This window comes from Ochotona curzoniae, unplaced genomic scaffold (assembly GCF_017591425.1).
Source record: "Ochotona curzoniae isolate NIBS_2020 unplaced genomic scaffold, NIBS_Ocur_1.0 contig_1014, whole genome shotgun sequence".
In the NCBI taxonomy this organism is placed as follows: domain Eukaryota; kingdom Metazoa; phylum Chordata; class Mammalia; order Lagomorpha; family Ochotonidae; genus Ochotona; species Ochotona curzoniae.
The window spans coordinates 37,460,570-37,486,923 of record NW_024464920.1 but is presented as its reverse complement, the minus strand read 5'-3'; the positions used below and the strand labels follow the sequence as shown (position 1 = coordinate 37,486,923).

The 26,354-nt window shown below is 51.1% G+C and overlaps 3 protein-coding genes across 5 annotated transcripts; 1 reads left to right on the top strand and 2 right to left on the bottom strand.

Annotated features, from left to right (window-relative positions):
* Positions 1-201: 201 nt before the first annotated feature.
* Positions 202-14,170, bottom strand: DNAJC14 (DnaJ heat shock protein family (Hsp40) member C14). Of its 2 annotated transcripts, XM_040984071.1 has the most exons (7): positions 13,781-14,170; positions 11,901-13,394; positions 2,104-2,210; positions 1,773-1,892; positions 1,527-1,687; positions 1,349-1,451; positions 202-1,176 (listed from the first exon to the last, which is right to left on the bottom strand). In XM_040984071.1, the coding sequence occupies exons 2-7, from the start codon at positions 13,314-13,316 to the stop codon at positions 966-968; spliced, it is 2,118 nt and encodes a 705-aa protein (XP_040840005.1). In that variant the 5' UTR covers positions 13,317-13,394; positions 13,781-14,170; the 3' UTR covers positions 202-965. The 2 variants fall into 2 exon arrangements, with proteins under 2 accessions (XP_040840005.1, XP_040840016.1); XM_040984082.1 differs by lacking the exon at positions 13,781-14,170 and having other exon boundaries at positions 11,901-13,753.
* Positions 14,171-15,074: 904 nt separating this feature from the next.
* Positions 15,075-19,454, top strand: LOC121159046 (transmembrane protein 198-like). Of its 2 annotated transcripts, XM_040984044.1 has the most exons (5): positions 15,075-15,292; positions 16,217-16,459; positions 17,062-17,643; positions 18,086-18,243; positions 18,365-19,454. In XM_040984044.1, the coding sequence occupies exons 2-5, from the start codon at positions 16,246-16,248 to the stop codon at positions 18,500-18,502; spliced, it is 1,092 nt and encodes a 363-aa protein (XP_040839978.1). In that variant the 5' UTR covers positions 15,075-15,292; positions 16,217-16,245; the 3' UTR covers positions 18,503-19,454. The 2 variants fall into 2 exon arrangements, with proteins under 2 accessions (XP_040839978.1, XP_040839989.1); XM_040984055.1 differs by lacking the exon at positions 15,075-15,292 and having other exon boundaries at positions 16,047-16,459.
* Positions 19,455-19,743: 289 nt separating this feature from the next.
* MMP19 (matrix metallopeptidase 19) lies at positions 19,744-25,526 on the bottom strand. The gene is made up of 9 exons (XM_040984034.1): positions 25,285-25,526; positions 24,914-24,999; positions 23,599-23,729; positions 23,181-23,396; positions 22,541-22,786; positions 21,994-22,119; positions 20,931-21,095; positions 20,658-20,785; positions 19,744-20,485 (listed from the first exon to the last, which is right to left on the bottom strand). Exons 1-9 carry the CDS (start codon positions 25,369-25,371, stop codon positions 20,066-20,068), a joined length of 1,605 nt encoding a protein of 534 aa, XP_040839968.1. The 5' UTR covers positions 25,372-25,526; the 3' UTR covers positions 19,744-20,065.
* Positions 25,527-26,354: the final 828 nt, after the last annotated feature.

Here is a 26,354-nt window from a genome sequence, read left to right as displayed (position 1 = left end):
AAAAATAGGGAAATACCCTGTCTTCAGGCTGGGGAGAAAAGATGGAATACTGATTTAATGTACAAAACTTTACAATGTGTCCCCTCTCTGGTCCAGTAGGAGGTGCCCTTCACTCTCAGCTTACTCAGTAGGGAAAGAATTCTCAAATGAGAAAAAGGGCTCCAGCTGTATGGGCAAAGAAGAGAGGGAAGATACAGGTTGCCAGTTACATATTTATAGAAAGATAATCTCCTGGCTTTAAATAGATATGTACATACAAAATGAACGAACTTAAAAAAATACAAACCCTTGAATCACAAGAGGGCATCTGGGAGCCATCTTCTTTCTCCCCCCTCACCCAAGGGCAGAGGGTATGAGTCTACTTTTTAAAAATTAATTTTGACCATCCTTGCAACAGCAAGCCTGGAGATGGGTGATTTGCCCACAAGGTGAAAGAGGGAAAATGGGCATTTTCTCTCTCTGAACTTCTTTGAGTTTCTTATGACAGGGCTACATACTTCCTTATTCTGTCTTTTATCTAGTATCTCAAGGCAAAGGAAGGGGTCCCTCCTGAAAAAAGTCACGAAATTAGGTAAACTCATAATTTTAAAGGGAGGTGGGAGAGCATCATCTGCTCTAAAAGAAAAAGGCGTGTGGACCACAGGGAAAGGCCCAGTTCCCACACTTTAAGGGGAATACTGTCTGCCCCTAGTCCAAACCCTAGGCTCTTGGCTCTAACCACTCCCCCGTATTTCTTTGGTATTGTCAGAAGACAAGATTCAGTTCCTGGATGCTAGGGGAAGAGAGAGTGCTTTAGGTCTTTCTACAAGTACTAGGTGAACAATTTAAGCTCAAAATTTTCCCTTTAAAAATATTTAAAAATAAACAAATCAAACTCCATCCTGTGCTGTACACAGCCCTTTTGACTCCCTGACATTGATTTGAGGAAAAAGGGTGGGGTGGAGGGACACGGGTATGGGCGGTGGTCAACGTTGGAAAGGCCTCCTCACTTTCTTCCGCCGTTTTGCTTTGGCTTCTCCCTTGGGTACTGTGCTGCTGGACTTTGAGGCTGCAGTGGGCCCAGGACCAGGCTGAGGAGCTGCAAAGAAACTACCATTGGACATATGGTCTGGGGGTACTTGAAAGATCCGGTTCAGGAAATCCTGCAGGTCAGCAGGAGGGCTATTGGAGGCGGCTCTGAGGGGAAACACAAGAAATAATAAGAGATTAATTAGGGTAAAAAATATCCTGAATCTACCCAAGCTTCATAGAAAGTAAAGCATTTATTAGGTGCCCTAATCACCAGGTGATCTGAAACTATACTCAGAACTAGAGTAGTGCACGGATCAGTGAAAGAAATCACACGTACCGCTGCCGACCACTGGCTCCTGGCATCCGAGAACCAAACGAGATGTGATAGGGAACTCTGTGGGTATCTGGCGAGATTCCCACACGCTGACATCCAGCCCACTCTGCAAACATGAGACAATTAGCTACAATATCAAAGTTGATAGCACTTAGAAGATAATGAGAGGACAGAAGTGTACCTGTGATGTCATACACCTTTCCATCCATCAGTGCAAAGTAGGTGATTTTGAGGCCCAACATGCTTGACTCTGCCCAAAAGTCTCCTTCCTCAGCCGGATGCAGCCTGTTACACTCAGCACAGTATCTGGCACTCTTAGCTTCCCGATCCATTTCAAACCTCCTATAACCCAACACAAGGAAAGTCCTTAATAACTTGGCAAGTCTATTTGCTGTGCTGATGGTCCCACTCCTATCCTAGTTTATACCTGTGCTTTCCTTGGCATCGACTACACATCATAGTATTCATTGCTTCTTTGAGGTCATCTTGTAACTTGGACAGAAACTCATTTACTGATCGGCTCAGCTCATTCTCTGCCATTTGTTTCCTGAAACAACAAAAACTTCCTAAACTTCTGAACACTGAGGGAGACGCAGAGACAAAACAAGTGGCCTCTAGAGACACTGCTAGCTAAAAAGAAAATAATTTCAGTAAATTTCAGTTCTCTTCTCCTCAGCCTCCATCCATAAGTCCAGAGGCCTTTGAAGTTGAGAATTTTTTAATTACCTCACCTGACAATAATCCCATCTCCAACTTACATCTCATATTCCTTCCGCCTTTCAGGGTTGCTGACAATGTCCCAAGCTGCCCGTAAAACCTTGAAAGCCTCCTCAGCCCGGGGATGATGGTTTTTGTCAGGATGAACCTATCAAAAAATATTTCATCACATATCTATTCCAAACACCTCTCATTCTTGAACTTATTCTCATACCAAAGGTTTCTTCTTCATCACTCTTGGAGAATCAGTATAACTTACGATGAACTATTCTAGCTCTGCAGACAGTTCAAGCTTCAGTTCTGTCACTTGTTACATAATGTGATCTTGAGTATTTTTCTATCATGGACTTTTGGAAGGATTAAATAACACAAGTGAAATGCACAGCACATAATCTGGCACTAGGCTGACCCGCGAGCCCATTTGCCTGGAACTGTTTCACTCTGGCATTGGCAGTCCCTGTCTGAGGAAACCCCCAAGAAACCAGGGGAACAGGGATGACTGACCGTCCAAACTGGTCCATACATACTAAATCCTTGCATTTTAATTTACTATTAGTTTAGAATGCCAAAGATATTATATCCTCAAACCATTTTTTTTTCCTCATTCTTTTCTAAATACAAAGTTCTCATTTCCAAAACTTTACACAATCTGCCTTCTGTCCCAACAGTTTATTACACTTACCAGCCTTTAACACAACAGTATCCTATTCTTACAGCTTCCTCTTTGTTCCCATCTCTAATCCCCAAAATACAGAGACAAAAGTTAGTTTCCTAACCAATGGCAAAGATGTGAATGCCTTCCATTTTACAAACTAACAGAACAACCTTTTTGGTATGTCCACACTGAGGCCTAGTAAGATAAGAGGAGTCATATGCAAAAGAAGGTCACCAACACTGCGGCTCAGAACATGAGAGAACTCTGGGACATTCTCCTTCAGCTATATGTATGCATGATAGGCAACTAAACTACATTTGTACTGTTAAGTCAGTTTAAAAATTGTGATTTTGCTAACAATATTCCTCAAGAAAGCAGGTCTGCTTAAAAAAAGGAAATTAAGTTTAAAAAGAGCCCTATCGTGCAGCGGGTGGGTCCCGGGACAGGCAGGGCGTCTCATGCCCGGATCCCATATGCCCGCCATCATGGGCACATGGTGAGCTGGGCTTGAGCCTGCTAGGGCTCCAGGGCTGCTTCCTTCGGGGTGAGTACACTGACCGAGGGGGAGGTCTCTGGAGCCGGGCTAGGCAGGCCCACCCGCCACTCTCATTGTGCGGACGGGATTGGGGTGGGGCGCGACCTTGGGCCTGGGAGGTTACACTTCCCTTCGCCTCTCGGCAACGGGTGGGCCCCGGGACAGGGCGTCTCATGCCCGGATCCCATATGCCTGCCCTCATGGGCACATGGTGAGCTGGGCTTGGGCGGCCGGTGGGCCATTTGGTGCCAGGCTTTGTCTGCTGGCTGCCCGGCAGGGGAGCTCTGGGATTTTGGTGGTTTGAATTGCTGCTTATGTGGCTCCATGTTGAACCCGATGTGTTTCTGCGAGGTGAATACATCCTAAAGTCTCCGAACGACAGTTACTCTTCCTTTAAAGAATGTGTTAGCACTTAGCAATGCTGACCACCAAATACCAGTTCATGCTAAAGCTTTGGCACGGGTTTTGTCCAGTAGACAGACTAACTGCATTAAGGCTACCGCCAAGAAGCACATGGGCTGGAATGGGGGCTGCGTTCTGATCAGAACACAGCACCTTAGCACAAGTGTGGACTGGGACTGGACGCACCAGGCTAGACCAGACCCCAGCACTGTCTGGTGCTCCTGGAGGGCCAGGATAGACGTGGGACGGACTAGGCTAGGTCGCAACCCCTACTGAACCATGTGTGAGCCATATGTGGGAATGGACTGGACGAGCCATGGCTGGGCTGAAATATCCAACAACAACCAGCTTGGGTCGAAAGCTAGTCAGGAACTGAGTAGGGCTGGCTCATGGACACACTGGCATGCGCAAAATCCGGCACTGGGAGAGGTTCTGATGGAGGAGCCTGGGCAACTCCTCTGGCAGGACACAGACCCCACGGGTAAGCGCAAGAAGCATGAATGGAAACAGCCCAGAGCAGGCCACAAGAAGTTTCCCACTGGCATACATTAGGCATGGATTAGGGGCAGACCAGGCTAGTCAGTTAACATCATCATTGGCAAATCCGAGCACCAGAACAGAGTAAGGGTCAAGCCAGGTTTGGTTGCAATAAAAACCAGTCCACACTACAGAATGCCAGGATGAGGTTGACTGTGCCGGATGTGACTGCAGTGCCCATCCAGCACATGTGAGAAACAGGGAGGGGACAGAGCCAGCGGGGGAATAAGGGGTGGTTCCCCTGCTGGACAGCTACTCCCACTGGAGAACATGAACTGGGATGGGGGCAGACCAGACTAAGCAGGGCTACAACACCTGTACGCCTCATGTGGACTAGATCCAGGAAAAGCCAGGATGGGTGGATTGTTCCTATGGGTGCAACCTACAATTAGAATGGGAGAGGGCTGTTTGGGCATAGCCGTAGCATCAGCTGGCAGAAAGTGGTCCTGGGGGCTAATCCTGACAAGTTAAACTGCAGAACCACCTGGAAAGTGCACAATCCAGGAGTGAGAGACCTGGGAGGGAAATAGTGGGTTCCCCCCTCTTGGGTTACCACTCCCACGGGAGGGCACGATAACTAGGACAGGGGCTGGGGTAGCTAGACAGAGAGGCACTCAACCACACCCGTGAAGGCTTGACTGCTGCGCTGGTTAGATGGATCCAAGCTTCAATGCCATTTGCCATGTACGAGAGCTGGGGGGATGTGGGACAGATTGGACTGGTCTGCCACACATATTGGCAAACCAGGGTAGGGGGTGGGCCTGATGTGGGTTATTGTGGGCCGCTCTCATCAGGATGCAGCTCCCAACTGGTTTCGGTGAAGACCGAGTATGTGCTGTGCAGGACCAGGCTGGGCTGCAACACCCATTGGTTCCAGTAGAAGGCAGGGCTGAAAACAGAACCAACCCAGCAATTGCAACTACCAGCTGACCGGGTGATGGACTATGCCGGGCCCTGTGCTTGCTGGTGCATACAAGTATCTGGCCTGGGAACACCTCAGACGAAGGTTCTTTGGTGATCTCCCCAGTTGAAATGCCAGACTCAGAACCCAAACCATGAAGGGACAGAAGATGGAACAAGTTAATCAACCACGTCAGCTATAGGTTGGCAACAAAATACTGGGCAAATAGAGACGCTATGATGGACAATGTCAATTAATGGATTTTTCAACAACCTCATCGTGTTTGGAGAGGCAAGATTGGCAGCAATTTCAAAACTGGTGACCTATTAAAACTACTTCAACGAGTATCTCGGAGCATGCCCCACATGCTGGACTTGGGGTGGGTGGGAAACCGGGTGGGGCTTCTCCCTCAATATCCCCCTCTACCTCAGATATATGAAGGAAACAATATGGAAATAATAGTCTTACCCACTTTCCTGTAGCCCTTGACCCTTTTTGCCCAAATTAACTATATAAAGATTGACAAAATAAAAAATTATTATAAGATTAAAAAAAAATGGGGCCCGGTGCTGTGGCGCAAGTGGTTAAGGTCCTCGCCTTGCACGCCCAGGATCCCATATGGGCAACAGTTCTAATCCCGGCAACCCCACTTTCCATCCAGCTCCCTGCCTGTGGCCCGGGAAAAGCAGTTGAGGACGGCCCAAAGCTTTGGGACCCTGCACCCATGTGGGAGACCCAGAAGAGGCTCCTGGCTTCAGACCGGCATAGCATCGGCCTGTTGCGCTCACTTGGGGAGTGAGTCATGGGATGGAAGATCTTCCACTCTGTCTCTCCTCTCTGTATATCTGCCTTTCCAATAAAAAAAAATTTTTTTTAAAAGATTGAAAAAAAAAAAGAGCCCTATCATTAGTCATAACTTGACAGTTAGCGACTGTTATACATTCTAAGAATATCACAGGCTGGGCCCAACATGATAGCCTAGTGGCCAAAGTGGGCATCAGTTCACGTCCTGGCTACTCCACTTTCCATCCAGCTCCCTGCTTATGGCCTGGGAAAGCAGTCAAGGACAGTCCAAAGCCTTGGGACCCTGCACCGAAGACCCAGCAGAACCTCCTGGCTCCAGGCATTGGGTCAGTTCAGCTCCGGCAATTGCAGCCACTTGGGGAGTGAATCAGCGGACAGAAGATCTTCCTTTCTCTCTCCTTTTCTCTGTAAATTGGACTTTTCAATTAAAAAAAACAAATCCTAGGCTATCCCTTGAGGGCATGCATTTCCCACCCAAGTGAATAATACTTTCCTGATAGTTACAGGCCTAGTGGTTTGTTGTACCTATGATCATTAATGGAAACCCTGGGTGCCCATTTCTCTTTGACATCTTTTAATCACTAGGATAACATGCATACTATGTTTCAAGAATCTAGCTCCATACATCCAGTAAAAACCGGCCTTCAGTGCAGCTGACACATTACTTATATTCATAATGTATAGAAATAGCAGTAGCAATCATGTATCCCAAAACAGCAACCTAATATCTATTTCTAACAGCAGTCTGCATGCATGCATTAAGAATGTTCCTCAAGCATCTAATAGGTGTTTCCTCTGCACACGCCCTTATCAGTCCAAACAACCAGTACAACATACATGCATGCACACCTCTATGATTTATGTTCCATTTTCCTTCCCTTTCAATATTTTGGTTTGCTAGTCTTTAAATTGGTTGTTATTATTATTATTTAATGTATCTGAAAGGCAAAGTAACACAGAAAGAAAGGGGAGAGGCAGAAAAAAAGGGATCTTCCATCCAATGATTCTCTCTGCAAACAGTTTCAACAGCCAGGGCTGGTCCAGGCCAAACCCAGGAACCTGAAACTTCATCTAGCTCTTTGACATGGGAGGTAGAGGCCCATGGGCCATTCTGTTGCCCTCCCAGGTGCATTAATAGGGAGCTGGATCAGGGGCAAAGCAGCCAGGACTGAAACTGCTTTCTAAATAGGATGCGGCATAGGAGGTAGCGGTTTAACCCATGGTGACAAAATGCTGGCTCCAGGTTCTTCTCTTTAAACTGGTCCTATTAGAATCATCTGCAGGGTCCGGCGCGGTGGCACAGTGGTTAAGGTCCTCACCTTGCACACCCGGGACCCCATATGGGTGCCGGTTCTAATCCCGGCAGCCTTGCTTCCCTTCCAGCTCCCTGCCTGTGGCCCCGGAAAAGCAGTTGAGGACGGCCCAAAGCTTTGGGACCCTGCAGCCACGTGAGAGACCCAGAAGAGGCTCCTGGCTTCAGACCGGCATAGTATCGGCCGTTGCGCTCACTTGGGGAGTGAGTCATTGGATGGAAGATCTTCCTCTCTGTCTCTCCTCTCTGTATATCCGCCTTTCCAATAAAAATATAATAAAAAATAAATCTTTAAAAAAAAAATCATCTGCAAAGGCAGATTTACAGAGGGAAGGAGATACAGACAGAAAGATCTTCCATCCACTGGTTTGCAGGGCCCTGTCTCCCAAGGGTTAACTCCAAAGCTTAGCTTGTTTTTCAAGGGGTAACAGGATGCACAATCTTGCCCTGATACATTTAACTCCTGGCTTAACCACAAGTTCCTGCTTCCCTGCTTCCAGTTTATCAAAAGATGCCCCTGGGGGTCTTAGGAGCTGCTTGAGCAATGGAAAAATACTGGGAGGAACCAGAGAGTATAAAAGGCAGGCTAGACTTCAATAAATCGGCATTCTCTTTGCAGGAATGACCCAGTGCATGTTGTCTTCTTTGTAACCCTAGTCCCTCCTCTCGACTCAGGGTACACAGTGACACGGGTGTTGCCAACAGATGGAGGTTCCACCGAGATCAAGAAAGAGAAGATTCGATGAAGGGTCATCCCAGGAGGCTGGCCAGCTAAATAAGGTAAGTGGGACGTATTGTAAGCCTTTCCTAGACAGGTAGGAGAGGGAGTTTTATTTTGAAGTATAGTTAGGTCTTACATTTATTTTGAAATATACTTAGGTCTTGGTGTTTAATTTATCCTGTGAAAAGGACAATAAAATAGGTTCAGGCTTTTCCCAGGATAAATTGGTCACCGAGCTTGAAGATCTTCTACATCAAATGGGAATGCTGTTGGTCAGAACAGGCTGACCGGAGAATTAAGCAATTTAAGTAAGGTTTATTTAAAAAAAAAAAAAAATTCTGTAGAGGGTGTCTTGATCCCACTCCCCGTTTGTGGTTCCATAACTATTGATATCCCAATAATCTAGAGAATGGACTAAATAAGGGAACGTAGGTCGAAGTTCCCTTACCCCAAAGAGACCCCCGATGAATCCCCCAAAATCACCAGTGATCCTCCACTAGATGATGGCACTTGCCGCCGTGCTCAGAGCAGCCGGTCCCTTTAAGGCCCCTCCTCATATTACCCCACCTGAAGCTATGCCTTCTGCCCCTGTTTTGTGCAACCCTATTCTTAATTCAGACCATGTTTTTGACTGTAAGGAGAAGGCTAAAATTCAATTGGCCCGAGACCGCCTCCCTTGAGGTGTGCATGCATAAAGATGCTGTTGAATGTCTAGGAATGAAGATATCTGTATCTCAAATTTTGAAAGTTTTTAAAAGAATTGAAGCATTGAGCTTTAGATGGTCTCTGTTTAATTGGTGACTTTGTCAAGTGTCTATCTAGCTTCAGTAGGCTCTATTCTTGCTTCAACCTTTGAATTTGTTGGAATTCTTGGCAAGTTGTGAGATGATTTTGGGCACTAGTTCCTGTATTTAATTCTCATGATCTAAGAGAGCTGTGTTTTCAAGGGTATTTTCTGATATGTATTTACTTTAAACTGTTTGGGTGATCATTTATAAGTGATAAAAATTTTTGGTATGTTACTGTTCAAATCAGTCTGACTAAATGAAAGGATATTATAATGAGGAATCTTTGATCAGATACTTTAAGGCCTCTTGGCATATTTAATAGGTTTAATTCTTCTGGATTTGAGATTTCTAGATGGGCCCCTAGCGGCATCAAGGTTGAAAGAGTGTGTTTCAGGGGTTGTGTCTTTCAGTTGGTGAAGTGAATTGTAGGACAGAAACTAATTAGGTCTGTAAAAAAAAAAAAAATCAGGGGGCACTGCAGAAAAGACATTGAGAAACCTTGCCAGTGGGGAGCCAGGACTAAATGACCATCTGGTTGTGGTGTCATCAGTCATAATGGCTAGGTGTTGGGGGCACTGACCATTTCCTGCCCTGTGATTGGTCCTTTGCCCTGATTGGTGTGCCTTGATATAAGCTGATTGGACAAGTTTGACATATAAGCCAGGGGCTTGACGGGGGAGGGGCGGGAGTGTAATGGACTTAACGGTCATAACAGTTCACAACGGAAGATCACAACAGAAGATCGGAATAAAGCACCTTGGAGACTCTCTCAAGTGTGGGGTGATTTCTTCTGTGGGACCGGAGGACCCCTGATAGCTAGGCCCCTAGGTCTAAAAAGTACAGGTGGTATCACAGCACTAAACATAGATACTTTGTTTCCTAGGGTTCCAGCAGACCTATAGTAACCATTAAAGCTAAAGTTTGATGGGCCCAGTGGCATGGCCTAGCTGCTAAAGGCCTTGAACCCGCCAGGTGCTGGTTCTAATCTCAGCAACTCCACTTCCAGTCCAGTTCCCTGCTTGTGGCCTGGGAAAGCAGTTGAGGAAGGCCCAAAGCCTTGGGACCCTGCACCTGCTTGGGATACCTGGAAGAAGTTCTTGGCTCCCGGCTTTGGATCAGCATAGCATTGGCCTGTTGTGCTCACTTGGGGAGTGAATCATCGGACAGAAGATCTTCCTCTCTGTCTCTCCTTCTCTCTGTATATCTGACTTTCCAATAAATAAATAAATCTTAAAAAAAAAAAAAGCTAAAGTTTGATGGTAAACTATAGGTATGGTTTATTCAATTATGATTATTATGAGAAAAATGTAATTCTAAACAACTGGTAACTTTAACACACGAGAATTCTCAAGTAGCTGTTACAAAATCTGTTTTGTTTTATATGTTACCTGATATACATGTACATATTTATTTGGCAAGCTATGTAGTCTATCTTAATTGGCTTATAGATGAAAATATAAATGTGAATTGCTAAGCTAAATCCTTTTGAAAATAATGTATGGATACACAATTAAGCTCTTAGAGAGGCATGTCTGTTTCTGTTTTCTCAGGACCTACAAAATCTGTTTAGCTGAATAATTCTGAATGTATTCAAATGGACTTACTACTCAGGACTTCAACAGGCCTTTCAAGTGCCAGGATGTACATCAAACACCTGATGACTTCTGGTTTCTATCAGGAACTACTAGTTGGATCCCCTACTGCTGCTGTTACCCAACAGCATCCCCTCTCAACAGGAAGTAGCTAAGAGCGGACGAGGATACCACCTTTCCCTAAAAACTTTTGGGGTCCATTTCTCTGGAAATGTAGGAGCCAGATGGATGATAGGCAGATAAGGTCTCTGCTTCATGGTAAAACTGTCTTGTATACATGTAACAAATAGCTGTACAAAATTCTTGAATGTTAGTATTTTCAACAATACTTGTACACTGCTAACTATGTCTTTTTGAATCTCACCACCCAACTTGCCACCATCATTATTAAGGTCAATGAGACCCAGGTGCCCCTCATGTCGAGGAAAGTTATTCTAAATGGCATTGGACTGGCAGCATGGACGTTTAAGAAATGGAGCGGAGTCTTAGCCTTGGGACTGATGGTAATGGCCATGATTGCAGTACTGTTTCTTCTTCTCTACTGCATATACAGGCAACAAGCCCAGGAGCGGGTCATCATTAGGCAAAGCCATGATGGCCTTAGCTGTGGAAAACCCTCGTGCTCAAGTCTGGTTGAGCATGATGCATAACGGGCAGCCAGAGACGGGTAAGATCTGGCAGAGCTGATAACCAACCTAAGACAGGATCCCATGTGCTCTGGGTGGGGCTCCCCATGACGGGTAAGGCGTTAACGACTGCTGGACAACCTAAGACAGGAATCCATTAATAAAAAAGGGGGGGATATGCAGGGCCCTGTCTCCCAAGGGTTAACTCCAAAGCTTAGCTTGTTTTTCAAGGGGTAACAGGATGCACAATCTTGCCCTGATACATTTAACTCCTGGCTTAACCACAAGTTCCTGCTTCCCTGCTTCCAGTTTATCAAAAGATGCCCCTGGGGGTCTTAGGAGCTGCTTGAGCACTGGAAAAATATTGGGAGGAACCAGAGAGTATAAAAGGCAGGCTAGACTTCATAAAGCGGCATTCTCTTTGCAGGAATGACCCAGTGCATGTTGTCTTCTTTGTAACCCTAGTCCCTCCTCTCGACTCAGGGTGCATGGTGACGCGGGCGTTGCCAACACTGGTTCACTCCCCAAATGGCCGCAACAGCCAGAGCTGGGCCAATCCAAAGCCAGCAGCCAAGAGATTTTTCCAGGTCTTCTACATGGGTGTAGGGTATGAAAAGTTTGGGCCATCTTCTGCTGCTTTTCCAGTCTATTAGCAGGGAGCTGGATGGGAAGTGTAACAGCAACCATAAAGGATGCCACTTGCAGGTGTAGGATTAGCCTGTTCAGCCCCAACTTCTAGCAAGTATTTTTTACTAGGCTTCTACCTTATTCTGGTTACAGGAACATTAAATATTCTAGTTTGAATAATTTCAATGCCACCTGATAGACCAGTCAGGGGGAACCTCATAAGAAAACTGAAATGGAAAGAAGGTCAGATCCCATTGTACAGAGGAAAAAGTTTCTGTTTCCTAAAAATGTTACCCTTCAGCTAAAAAGCAAAATAGAGAATAAAGAGCAATATTTACCAACACTGCCAGCTGCCGGTAGGCTTTCTTCAGTTCAGCATCTGATGCTGTGGCTTCAACTCCCAGCACAAGAAAAGGATTCAGCTCATCCTCAGGAACCGCAGCCATGGTCAAGAGTCGAGCCACTTCCTCTTCAGGTTGGCAGGACCGCCCACTGGCCACAGGTGCACTCCCCTGGCTGTCAGTCCTCCGCTTGACCCAAGGCAATTCCAGCCAACCCCGTTCAACTATTCTCATCAGCTGCTGCCACGGCCTGCTCTCTCTGAGCCAAGTCAGGCAGCGCTGCAAGGCTGGAGAGTTCAGCCAGGACAAGAGCCAGGTGGCCTTATCCCTCCAGCCCAATTGGTTGCCCAATCCCACCAGAAACCGCCACCCCAACTGTAAACAGCCCAAAAAGAGGGCCAGAGCCAGAAGCAGCAAAGCACCCAGTAGCCTAAGAAAACGGGTGAGGAGTCCTGTTCCAACGGAGAACGCCTGGCTTAGAGTGTGGATCGCCACCTGGGCCCAGCCCCCCAGCCGCCCAGTCCAGGCAGCCACCCACACACGGCAGTGGTCCAGGTCACTGCCTTTCAACTGCCTGCAGGCATAGATGAGATGACCACATGTCTCCACATACTCTCCCACCAGCACCAGCAGCTCAATGAGCCACCAGAAGCCCGCCTGTCCCAGCTGACAAAGCTCCTTGGCGCCCCAGAAGCCCATACCCCGGTGCTTCTCCCCCTGACTGCGCTTGCGGCTCAAACGGTGTCGACCAGGTGGCCTGGCTTCTCTGCGTCCACCCTCCCGGCTCTCCTCCTTGGCCAGGAGGCGGGGCCGCTGTCTCCTGGACGAAGGTTTCTTTCCACCAGACACACGTGCAAAATCACTGGGGAACTTCAGGGGTTCTTCCTCGTCATAATCTTCTTCCAAATCTTCCTCTTCTCCTGAGGCCCGAGAGGTACAATGGTGGCAAAGGTTGCTGGAAGAGCCATCTCCCCCATCAGAGGAAGGTCCTTCAGGGACCCTAGAGGTGCTCTGGCAGGTGCAAGTGGCTGGAACGGAAGGACAAGAAGGGTCCCCATCCTCCTCCTGGCCCCCGGTCTCAGTCTCCCTCGCAACATCCTGGTCCAGTCCCGATTCTTCTCCCGAAGAGACCTCACTCTGCTCAAGGTCTTCTGGAACCCCAGGTGGCCCCGGTCCCTGTGGGGGGCCATGGCTCGGATCCACCCAATAGGCCTGGTTCGGGGGCTGTGTGTATTTAGGCCCAGCATGTTGGGTGAGGCAGCGGGTCCCATTTGGAGCTGTCCGCGCCGAGTCCCTAAGTCCTGAGCAAGAAACTGTTTCAGGGTGTACGGAAGGTTCTGGAGTCCTGAGGGCGGCCCTACCGCGATGGGGGGCTCCACACAACCTTCTTTCTTTGGGATGCTTCTGGACCATGACCCCGGGGCGGGGGAGGGGAGACGGGGTGCTTCCCAGGTGGGCTAAGTCACAGCCATCATGGTTGGATTCTGAAGCCTGTAACAAAACACACGATGGAGAGAGGGGGGGACAGGCTGAAGGCACCCTTTCCCCAAGTTCTCTGCAGCCACTGGCTACCCCCGCAGTAAAGTCAGAACCAGACCGACCACCGCCCCACTCGCCCCCAACCTCCGTGCTTCCTCTAAGCCCCTCAAGAAATCTAACAGCTAGAAGGTCGGACAGCAGGAGGCAGCTCCGAGGGTGTGGTCCGCAGACAGACGACCGTCCGGAGGGGCTGCACCGCCAGGAAAGGGTGGGGACCGTGCGGTTCCCGAAGAATAACCCCAGGGGCGGAGCCTCGGGAAGCCCCCCCTCCTCCCAGGAAAGGTCTACCCGTTAACTCCCAGTCCACGCAGACGGGGCGAAGGGCGAAGGGAAAGTACCTCACAGCCACGGTAACTACTCCCGCGTCGAGCAGCTGGGCCCGGGACAAGCCCCCCAGCTCCGCCTCCCGCTCCCGCTCCGCTTCCGCCTTCCGTCCCCGCCGCCACAGCCGACCCGCTCCGGCTTCCACTTCCGGGGTCAACCCAGGAACGCGACGGGAAGGAAAAGAAAAAAGGCGGTTGGGCGAGGCGCACGCCGAGGCGGTTCGCGTCGATCTACGTCAGAGGAAGGCGGTCCAAAGGACCGCCCTGACTCCACCCCTTAAAGGGCCCTGCGCTGCCGCGCTCCGCGTGTTGGAGCTAGGTGTTCGAGAGTAACGCCGCTCCCGGCGGAGCTCTTGGTGGTCTCCGCAGGAATGCCTGAGGACCGGGGGCAGACTCGGAGGGGGTGCTTGGACCGTCCCCCTGGGCTTGGCCGAGACTGGAGGGTGGTGGACAAGGATCGAGCTCCCGTGGCATATAAAACCAGGGCGCCCAGAGGAGTCGCCACCCCAGTCTCTTCTATGCCGTCTGCGATGGAACACAGGCTTCTTTGTGTCCTACAGAAGTAGAGCGGAGGAGAAGGCGCCCCTGGCGACCCCTCGCCCCTGCCGCGCAGCAGCGCAGCCCCTTCTGCGCCTGACCCAGCTGGCCAGCTGCCCCGTTAGGACTGCAGCTCCCACGGCCTAGATCCGCCCCTCCGCTCGGCTTCCAGGCCGGATCCCAGAACTGGGTCGGGGGTGGGGTGGGGCCTGAGAGCCTAGCTCCCCGGGGCAAGTCTGCCAGCTGCTTTGCATCTCATTTGCATGCCGAGCCACTTGGGTCCCCCTCCCCCCCCGCCGACCCTAATGGGTTCCTTCACGGTCTGTCCGCTTCTAGCCTTACAGCGATTTCGCCAGCCCGGGTCGGGAAGATCTCCAAGTTTGGCACCCCGCCCCTCGCCGACGCCCCCAACCAGTAAAAGCCCCTTCCCCGAGTCCTCCCCCCACCCACCCCACCCCGCCCCGGTCCCGACCACCCGGTTCTCCCGAAGACAATACTATGATTCTCTGGGAAGTGGAAGAAACCAAGCCGAGGCGAGAGGGGCGCTGGCACCTCAGTTGGGATTTGGGGAGAGCCCAGTGAGCCAAGCCGTAATATTCAGTGACCTTTCTTCCCAACCTCTTGCGTTGCCCCCCAAAACCCTTTCACGATACAGTTGAGAGAGGGGGTCTCTATTTCTAAACTGGAGCAAACGGCAGTCCGCGTTCCCCCAGACACAAAGGAAAGAGTTGGAGGGGCCTGCCCCGTGATGTCACCCCCCCACACACACACACATGCACACCCCCCTCTCCTTCCTCCACCTCCTAATCTAGTTGGATTTAGCTCACTGGGCTTGGGCTACGACTTGCGAGAGTTTAGAGGCCACTCACAGAGTGGCCCTGGGGATATCCACATCCAACAGCCGTTCCAGTGCGTGGGACTTCAGGGCAGGCATGCAGCTGGGAGCCTAGGAAAGCACTTCCACCCCACTCCTCAGCCCGTGGCAGGGTGGTGAGTAGTTAATGCCCCAACCTCACTCCCCAGCCTCCCCCTTGCTTAGGGTCCCCAAGCTTTCCCAGGCCAACCCCTCAACTTGTTAACGCTCCTGTAGGTCCAAAAAAAGACAGTTAAAGGCAAGCACCTACATCAGTGCGGCCCACACCCCATGGGCCCCTGATGCGAGCCCCTCCCTGCTGTTCACCACTTCAGGACCTGAATTCAAATCCTGCTAGCAGCCTTTGACATCCTTAGGGGAAGGAAGGGGTTGGAAAACCCACCCCCAGTGTCCTGCAGAAAGGAGTGACGGCTGCCAGGTGTGTCGTCTGTGGAGGAATCTGTAGGGGAGCCCTGGGACTCTGGACCCTGGCTAGACATTCTTGCTGGGACACAACCCCATGGCAATGTGAAACTAAGAGTGGATGATTGTGGCTATTTAACGCCATGTCCCAAACTCCTTTGATGTCCCCCCACTTCCTGTCCCCTTTATTTCCCCTGAGTTGGCAGTCATTGGAAGACCCTACCATGACTCATTCTCTCCTCTTGTTCCTCTTTCCCCTCTCTATTAACCCCACCCTTGCCAATCCAGTGAGGAAGTAACTGAGTCCCAGCTACAGATGGGACAAGCTTCCCTTTAAGCTGCAACATGTTGCTGGGAGTTTAACATCCAACCCATTTAGTGCCCCTGCACGCCTCCCTTCACAGACCTGGGACTTCCTCTTCCACGCTCATCCTAGAACCCACAAGCCCTAAAGAGCTTTTCATCTCACGTTTTGCTCAGTCTCCCCTCCCACCTTTTTTTAGAGGATTGGTAGGGAGACATCCCACTCCCTGCCACTTGCTGCTGTGGATTTTTTACCCCACCCAGAAGAAACTGGACATTCTTCAGAAGTAGAGGTGTGTTGACGCTCTGAGCTCCTGCTTGCTGGTCACTTGCAGGTTTCCCAGCACCCTCAAGACATTCATGGATGGATAAGAGGAGCCACCCTGGACCTCCTACTCTGGCCATGGAGGAAGTCTCGTTGCCCCTGGCTCTGACCTCTGACTCCAGGGCCTTCAATCAACAACTCCCAGAGCCTCCGGATCCCAGATGTGTTCTGGAGCCCTACAACAATCCTGAACTGGCACCTGCACTCATGTGTGCCCTTTGCTGCTGTTTTGGAATCATCTACTGCTGCTTTGGTGAGGGCAAGGCCAAGGTTCTGGGGCGGGGGCAACTGTCCACAATTGTCACTCCCAACGATGATACCAACTTTCTTCTCCCAACTTTCTCAACTGTCACTTGGCCTCCTCTACCTGTGGATGCCACCCTTCAGGGTGGCCCATGCTGCCCTTGACCATCACTCGTGTTCATGCTCTCAAACTCAGACCTGGAGTGTCTCACTTGCCCTTCTCCTCCTCCTAATTCCATTTCAATTTATCTTTCATGCTAAGACTTTCTTCACCCGTCTCAAAATAAACACACACACACACAGACCTGAATCAGCTCATGCTGGCTTCTTCCTGGCTGTCATCCCTGGGAGACCAGACCTTGTTTCCATGCTTACTCTTGGCGGATCCATCTTATCTCCCGGTTTTCCCTCTCTTCCCCTTACAGTTGAGATCAGCAGCTCCCCGCACCCTCCCTGAGGCTGGCCTTTTCTGCCCCTTGCCTTGAGGTCCTTAGCACACCGTGCTCCCTTCTGCTTCTCAGGCTAGCCAAGGCTTTCCCTTCCTGTCCATCAGCTCACCCCAGAAGCACCTCTTCCTTGCTGCCTCTCAATGCCTCCCACCTCCCTTCCCAGGCTACCGCTGCTTCAAGGCAGTAATGTTTCTCTCGGGCCTGCTATCGGGATCTCTGGTAATCTTCCTGCTGTGCCACAAGGAGCAGGTGCTGCAGACACAATTGAGCCTGGAGGTGAGCGCGGGCATCGCACTAGGCATCGGACTCCTCTGTGGCCTGGTCACCATGCTGGTTCGCAGCGTCGGGCTCTTCCTGACTGGTATCCTGCTGGGTGTGACCTTGGGTGCGGGGACTGTACTGGGCACTGAACCCATCTACCAGCCACCTTCAGCCTGGGTGCCAGCCGGGGGGCTGATAGGGCTGGCACTCCTGGGAGCCCTGCTCACGCTTCAGTGGCCGCGTCCATTCACAGTTCTGGGCACAGCCCTGCTGGGTGCTGCGTTGCTGGTAGCCTGTGCTGACTATCTACTGGAAGGATTAGCACTGGGCACTCGGCTGGGCCAACGCCTGCAGGCACTTCCGTCCTTGCCTCCTCTCTGCTGGTATAGCTGGGTCTTACTGGGGACCTGGCCAGCCTTGGGGACCCTTGGGGCCCTGGCCCAGTGGAAGCTCATGGCCAAAGAACATGGAGGCCACGCCAACGGTGAGTTTGAGTTAGTGCTGTGGTAGGTACAGAAGCAGCCAACCTATGCCTATATATATCCCTCAGTTCCCAACCTAAGGAGGGGAAGGAGAGAAATACCCCAAGGGGTGAGTAGGGGAGCCAGGGCAACCAAGCAGGACATTGAAAGTTGGGTTGACATTGGAGGATCCAGGAAATGAAAAGAGAAATTGTCAGGGGCAAGCAAGGAGGAGTTACTTGGGACCCTCACGGAAGGAGAAGTGAATGTTGGGGAAAAAAGCAGGAGGAAAGAATAGAATTCCCAAGAATTTCTTATAGACCAATGTTGCGGGGAAAGAAGAGGTTTGAAAAAACATAAAAGGAAGGCCGAGTGGGTTTATCTAAGTGTGCATGTGCCCCGGGGGTGGGTGGGACTGATGGCCCAAAGAGGCATCCTTGAGTCTGCGTCGCCCCTCCCAAGCAGTGGTGGGGAGCCACCAGCAAAGGCGGCTCCAGCTCCTTCGGATCCACCAGCAAGAGGCCAAGTGGCATCGCACCCCCTCTGTTGTGGGGCCCTGTGAGGGCAGCTGTCGGCGCCAACTCTCCCCTAATGCCCGGAGCCCTGCGGACAGTCTGGCTCCGGTAAGTGGGAGGAAAGGCAGCGGGAGAGGGTTGGGCACCAGACACATGGGGGTGATTAAGGTGGAAGGGCCATTCTCACCCAACCTCTTCCTTCCTCTTTCTCTGCTCTGTGTCCCTCCAGAGTTATCTGCAGAGTCTTCGAGACCGCCAGGTGGGACCAGGCACCCAGGCCACGGCCCCTCACCCCACCCTGGACCTGGATTCTGACTGTGGATCCACTGTGCCTCTCACAACACCCTGTGACTCCACCCAGCCCTGACCTTCAGCCTCTACTCCTGTCCCTACCCCTAGAAAGGGCCCGGGAACCCTAGGTGGGCAGCACCTGAGCACACAGATCCCACACACAAACTTCCCCAGCTCTTGGAAGAGGGACTGGCATCGATGCTCTAACCCACCAGCTCTGAAAGGATATATTTCTGGGATGCGTAGGAATATTGCAAGGAGGAAAGGAATGCTAAGCAATGGAAATATGACCAGTAACAGAGAGGCCCTCGTGCCCCTAAATTCTCTCCAAACCAAGGAGGACCTTTGCCTCTTTAAATACCTATTTCACCGTGCCTTGCAGTGGTAAAACAAGAGGTTTGGTTTCGTATAGGAATTACAGAAAATCTGGGGACTTCCTCAGCCATTTGAAAGCTTTTTGGTGGGAAGAAGGACACAGTGGAGTTCCAGGACCCCCTAACCTCTAGGCCTCCCATGAGGAGGCTGTTGGCTTTCTTGTTAGCCTTTCACCCTGCACCCCCATAGGTTTGAGCCCCTCCTCCTACCTCAGTTGGGAGCACTACCCTCTGTGGTGCCTCCCTTTCTCTCCTTCCCAACTAGGGAAGAGCACAGAGCCAGGCCTGCCTCAGCATCCACCTGCTCCTTCCTGTCCCAAGGAGAGAACATGAGCTCACATGCCAGACTGGCCCTTGTTCCCCAGGGAAACCTGGTCTTCAGGGTCTGCATGGCAGACAAGTGCCTTCTCCACCTCACAGTGGATGATACTAATACTTAACCAGAACTTGGTTACAGTCACTGGCCCATCCTAACTGCCTCTCTCGCCTAAGGTCCATTTCCCAAATCCCTAGACAGCATGAAGGAAGACTATAAGGGCAGCAAGGCTGTAAGGGGAGGGAGGAAGACCTTGAGAGCATTGAATAAAATGGCATTAAATACTGAACTGGGGAGTCTGGCCCCTGCTGTCACTGCTCTCTTCTCTCTGTGTACCCCAAAGCAAAGAGCCACATGGACAGATCTGTCCTTTACGGATTTAGTGGAAGTCCCCTAGCCTACTGTCAGAGCCACACACCAGACAGCAAAAGGAAAAGCTGGGCAATCCTCACTCACCCATCTCGGAGTCTGTCTTTATTAAACATCAATATGCCCAGCCCTCTGCCAGGGCCTTCATACACAGTATTTCATTTCATGCAACCACTCTGCAGGATTGGGAACTCCAAGGTTCACCAAGGTTAATTAGCTTGCCCAAAATCATAAGCAAGCAAATGGAATTCTCAAGGATTCCAAAGCCTTTGCTCATTTTATAGGCCATGTTCTTTCTCACACTGTGCAGAAGGGGAAACAAACATCCAGTCTTCCCAGCTGTTCCCACTTGTCAGTTACAGGCCTGGCTGACACGCCCCTCCACCATCGGCCTCCAGAGAGTAGAAGACACAGCCAGAAGCACTCTCTATTATGGGGAGGGAATAGACAGAGCTCAGGGAGCCAAGTCAAAGTAATGGGGAGAGAGAGCATGGAAGAGTTGTGGCTAGCAGTGGAACCGGGCCAAGGGTCCATGGTTTCCACACCTGGTGCAGTGCCTACATTGCTCAGTGAGCAGACCTTAGCTGTCTGGGTCAATGACATTGGGAGATAAGGCAAGAATGGGCGAGTCTGTGGCTGAAGGAGTCAAGCCCAAGACTGTGTCAGCGTTCAAGGTGGGGTCTGTGGCTGAAAGAGTAGTAGCCAAGGTTCTCTTCATGACTGAACCAGTGGTAACTCCACTTGAGAGGGTAGCATCCGGGGTCTGGGGGCGACAGTGCATCCAGTCGTGGGCAAGGCTTCTGGGGTAGCCTTTCTCCACCCGAAGCTGTTGATTGAGACGCCAATATTTTTTGCCCTTGAAGAAGTAGACTCGGCCATCATTCCTACTCACAGCAGCTGAGGGCTGGGCTGGCACTCCCGTAAACAAGCTTGAGATGGGTTTGGGATAACGGCTGAAGTCCACTGGAGCCAGCTCATCCCACTGCCAGTACCCTGAGCCCTGGTAGAGGGTAGGAAGGGAGAAGAGGAGGATGAGGAAGGCCCTCCAGACTCCCACACCACTCTACCCCCGGCTGCTGAAGATTTCCCTTCCACTGAGCAAGGCCGTGCCTCTCAGTAGAAAGCCCTATACCCTCCTCAGAAGGAATTCACACTGGCTTTGAACTTTATACCTTCAAGAGGAACACCTTTTTGTTGAAAGGCCAGTAGAAAGCCGCATCCAGGTTCGGTGCTATGTGATTCAACTTCTTGGGGAAGCCAGGAACCATCTTGAAATTGATGTAGAGCCACACTTTGTCTCCTATGGACAGTGAGGACAGAACAAATCCCCTGTGTCTCGGGGTGGCAGCTAGGCCCCTTGCATTCCGCTGTTTCCAACAGGTCTCCTCCTCCCTTTCCTTGGTGGGGAGGCCTTCTTAGGGAGACGCTCTTGTCAGCCCCCTTACCCTTGAAGAAGTAGATCCTCCGTGTTCGTGGGGAGTAGACGGCAGCATCCAGGTTTCCAGGAAGCCCCTCCCACAGGGCAGAGATGCGGAATAGGGGTCCCCGCCCTGAGTTGGTCACAGTCCACACATAGTCCCCTTTGAAGGCGTAAGTCTTTCCACCAGGCCCTGAGAGCAAAGTTGTAGCAATATAGCAAGGAGCCAGGGGTCAGATAGAGACTTGTGAGGCCTGGCACAATGGCTCCATTGGCTAATCCTGCCGTTGCAAGTACCGGGATCCCAAATGGGTGCCAGTTCATGTCCCAGTTGCTCCATTTCCCTCTTTATGGCCTGGGAAAGCAATAGATGATGGCCCAAAACCTTGGGACCCTGTACCCCTGAAGAGACCCAGAACAAGTTCCTGGTTCCTGGCTTCGAAAAGGCTCTGTGCTGGCCATTGCAACTACTTGGGGAATGAACCGACAGATGGAAGATCTTTGTCTCTCCTCTCTGTAAATATACCTTTCCAATAAAAATTTTAAAAATCTTTAACAAAAAATAGAGACATGGATGTCGCAGATCAACAGATCAGTCACCCTCCTTCCATGGACTGTTTCTTTCAAGATGAATCACTAAATGGTAATAATTCAGGGAAAAAATTGAAGGCCCAGGAGGCATATCCAGTACCCAGCCTCTCGTTATGCTCAGCACTTTAGCTCAAGTACATTCATCTAGATTCCCTGAGGATGGCTCCTCCTCCTCCAAGCCCTCCTGCTCTACTCCAAGTGGCTTCCAGTTTGCCCTCCAACCAAGCCCACAGCCTCTTGAATACAAATTCCCATTAATGTTCCCAAAACATCTGGCTGCATTTCCAGATGTTTTGGTGACTCCTGCCTGGTGGCAGCCTCCCTCAGTGCCCATCTGGCCTGCCTTCAGTCTGACTCTGTGCCACAACTTCCGCCTAGGGTCTAACCACCATTGCTCATGCTGAAGTCCCATATCATTCCCATTTGTCCAGGCTGGAGGGTCAGCAGGCTGTCCCCTACTGCCTGCCCTGGGGATCTGTGGGTGGGGAGGAAGACCTCACCTAGCATCACAGCATCCAGTTCACCATTGCAGGGGTCTGGCATGGGACTGGGCTCTGTGGGCACTGGGGATACAGTGGACAGCTCCAACTCTTCTTCCTCATCTCTGGTCTCTGGGATCTTCTTGCCTACAAGACATAATGCGGTACAGGGAGGGAACTCATAGCACCTGACCTCTCCACTTGCCCAGAGGACCCAGATATTGGGACAAATGGACTCCCTGGGTTTGCCTTGGTGGTAGGTGACATCACAGTGAGATCAGCAGGAGACACAGTGTACTTTGAGAAGCCCCAGAAAAGGGGAAGGAGGATTACTATAATGTGCATTCCCTAGCCCCAAGAACAGTGAGAGGGCAAGTAACCTGGAGGGAAGATAAGACATGGAAGAGTCAAAGAGAAGCACTTCCTAAAAGTGGAAAAGGCTGGGCTGGGGAAACAGACATAAATTACACCATTCCATCCCCCGACCCCTGAAGCTAGATCTGTCTCTTCAAGCCTGGAGAAATGCTGGTCAGACTGACTCTCAAACTCACTGTGGAGGAGGACTGACCATATAGAGCCTGGATCCCGGCCACATCATCCGGGTGCAGCTTGAAGTAGGGGTGGTAGCCAGCATAGATAGGAGCCATGAGAGCCTTGGTGTATCGGGAGTGTCCGAGCCCCAAGGCATGGCCCAGCTCATGAGCTGCAATGATGCGCAGGTTCACCCCTCGGTAGGTGCCTTCAGTCCAGAGCTCATCTTCATCAAAGTGCACGCTGCCCAACTCCGGGATGTCAGCATGGGCCAGGACTCGCCCTGGACAAAGACAAAATGGACAGGAAGGAGGTCAGGCACCCCAGATTGGATCAGACTCTTCTGTAGTCCTGTAGAATTCTCCCAGCTGTATTTCCTGTCTCTTGAGTAGCCTTTCTTCCTTTCAGATTCCCCTGTCTTCTCCTAGTTCTCTCAGGTATGCCCCGTACTCTCTCTCCTCTCTGAGGTCAAGGCACACATGTCAAAGAAAAGACCTGATGAGGCCCCAGCTACATAAACGATTACTCCCTTAGGGAATGTCAGAGGATGGTTAGAGCCTGTAGGTTGCAAGTGGACCTAGAGAAGCCGGGAGAACTAAGGTTCCAGACATCTGGACCCAAGAAGATCCAGGAAGTCTTAGCAGTCTAGGAAGTAGACACTGAAAACTGGTGCCTACCGGGCCCATCAAAAGTGTTGGAGCAATACAGGCTCTGGCGGCCATGGAAGGAAAGACGGATGTCAGCCCAGCCAGTCTTCACCTCCTGGAAGGTCAGAGGGGTTACGTCACTCCAGTACTGGAAGGCTTGCAACAGGGCTGCCCGGGTGACATGGGATGGGAGGGTGGAGGGCAGGTTCAGGATGCGGAAGGTCAAATGCTTCTTCCCCCAGCGGCCTGGGTAAGGAACCAGAAAACAGATTAGAGGCACAGATGCCTCTGACATCGCTGGAGCTCCCTGGACCTGGGCATTCACAATCGCTACAGACAGATGCCAACGCAGTCAGTATTAAACTGTCCCTGGATATCCCAAAGCTACCTGTACTCCAGGGTGACACCACACTCCCATTGCTCTCCCTTTCTCCACCTCACTTCTCACCTAGAAGCAGGTACTTAAGGGACTTCTGGTTGAAGGGGTCCGCTAGGCCACAACGAGGCTGCCTCATACGGGCCCTTGTGGCATCATCCAACCGCCCTGAGACTGGCAGCTCAGATGCTCGCTGAAAAGCTCTGGAAAGAGAGGGAGAGAGAAGAGCCTACTGAAGCAGAGGATCCTGCCAGAGTGGGACCTGGGAAAAGCCCTCAGGCCACCTGCTGCCCAAGACAATGGCCAGGTCTCACAAAATCTCTAAAGTGGATGGGTCACCCCAGGCCTCAGCCCTGAGAACTGGAACTTGCTCTAGTGTTCCTCAGAAATGACAGCCAAGGCCCGGCGACATGGCCTAGCGGCTAAAGTCCTAGCCTTGAATGCCCTGGGATCCATATGGGCGCCGGTTCTAATCCCGGCAGCTCCACTTCCAATCCAGCTCCCTGCTTGTGGCCTGGGAAAGCAGTCGAGGATGGCCCAAAGCTTTGGGACCCTGCACCCATGTGGGATACCCAGAAGAAGTTCCTGGATCCTGGCTTCAGATCGGCATAGCATCGGCCATTGCGCTCACTTGGGGAGTGAATCATTGGACGAAGATCTTCCTCCCTGTCTCTCCTCCTCTCTGTATATCTGACTTTCCAATAAATAAATAAAAGAAAAAAGAAATGACAGCCAGCCTGCAGCATTACCCCCCCACCACCCAGTGTCTCTTGTTTGAGGGACATTGTCCCCAGGTGCAGTATTCTCTGCCCTGCCGTACCTTCTGGCTGTTGGCTTTGGGGAAGCACCTGTCCCAGTGCTCTGGAGATTGTCCCTATGTTGACCCATCCTCTCTCAGCCTTCGTTTTTGGAAGAACCCACCTCCCAACCTATCCAGCTCCCTGGGCAAATGTAATCCACCCTTGGACCATCTGAGGTCCTGGGGATTTGCAAGGGATCTGGATGTGTCTAAGAGCAAGAAGAGAAACAATTTGCTGCAACCCAAATATTGAGGAACACTACAAAACAGGAATGAGCAAATGCTGAATTCAGTGTGCATCAGATCAACGACTCAACTCCCAATTTTACCGATAAATTATACTTCATGTGGACCATAATGAAATGTTAGCATTTTGCACATAAGGTGGGGTGCAGGCTCCAAAGGAGTACTTAGAGCCTGGGAAGATCCACCAGTTGTGTCACAGCATCATCTCAGCCCACCACCCTAGCAAGGGTACTTTGACGTGGATTGAGGTCAGGTAGAGGTAGGCCTGGGGAGGGGTGGATGAGATGAAGGAAGGCAGCCTTGCCACCGCAGCTCTGAACGCATGCGCTGATGACCGCTCACCTCAGAGCCTCCGTGATATCTTCTGGCCTGAAGACATGAGGTCCTTCTAGAGGCTTCTGTAGATACTCATATTGAAACAGGTATTCCTATGACGTGAGTGGAAGTGAGCAGAGTGAGAAGGGAGGTAACCTTAGTGTCAGCTTCTAAGGGACCTGAGGAGAGGCCCATCAGAAGGAAAGGAGAGAGGTGGAGAGGGAGGGGCATCTTAGAGCTCAGGTGGAATGTGGAGAAGGAGGAGATGGCTGGGGGCAGAGCCTACTCCAGTGCAGGGCACCAGGGGTTGAAGGTCAGCAGGAAGGCTAGGACAGGACTAGGAGGCAGTGATCCCTGTCTCTGCCCTAGCCCGGGGCCCCCTTTCCCCAGGGACTCACCAGAGCTGCCTCTTCTGCAGGCGTCAGGGCCTGGCCTGATATTGTCATGGGGAACAGGAAGTTCAGCCACAGCTTCTGCCAGTTCATGATCCAAGCAGACAGGAGCTCCAGAGGCTAGCCGTGACCTTGGACCTAAGATTTCCAGGAGCCTGCGGATCCTGGAGCAGGGCTAGACGGTAGGACCCTCACCTCCAGGTCTTTTCCCTGCCAGCCTCTGGTCCTCTTTATGAAACTGCAGCTGAGGGGAATGGGGGGGCGTGGCGGGGGGAGGTGACTCAGCCCTCCGATGTGTTGCAATTCATTAACCCCTGCCCTACTGGACAGCGGAAACCAAGAAGAACCCCCATTGTCCTCCTCTGAGTCCTCTGCTGATGACAAGAACGGGACATCCGCCCCGGGGGTGGCCATCCTGGCAGAATGAGAAGCAGAATCTCTGGAAAACCTGAGGATACAAACCCTAGTAAAGTCCTGGAGCTGGATATTCCAGGACCCCCAGGACCTGGGCCAGCTAGTCCCTTACCTTCAGCATTACAGTCCACCTGCCTTCTCTAGCAAAGGAAGAAATACAAGCATACTTCAAAAAAGCTCAAGCACAGAGAATGATAACAAACTGTAAATTTCTCTAAAACACCTTGAAGAGGGGCAGGTTAAACCACCACCTATAATGCAACATCCATGTGAAAGGGCTGCTTTGAGTTTTGACTGTTCTACTTAAAAAAAAAAAAAAAGATTGATTTATTCTTACTGGAAAAGCAAATGTACAGAGAGGAGGAGAGAAAGAGAGGAAGATTTTCCGTCCGATGGTTCACTCCCCAAACGGCTACAACAACGGCCAGAGCTGAGCCAATCCATAGCCAGGGGCTAGGTGCTCCTCCTCCAGGTCTCCCACACAGGTACAGGGTCCCAATGCTCTGGGTCGTCCTCGACTGCTTTCCCAGGCCACAAGCAGGGAGCTGAATGGGAAGCAGGGCCACTGGGATTAGAACCAGTGCCCACATGGGATCCTGGGCGTGCAAGGCGAGGCCCTTAACCACTACACCATCACGCCGGGGCCCCCCAACTATTCCACT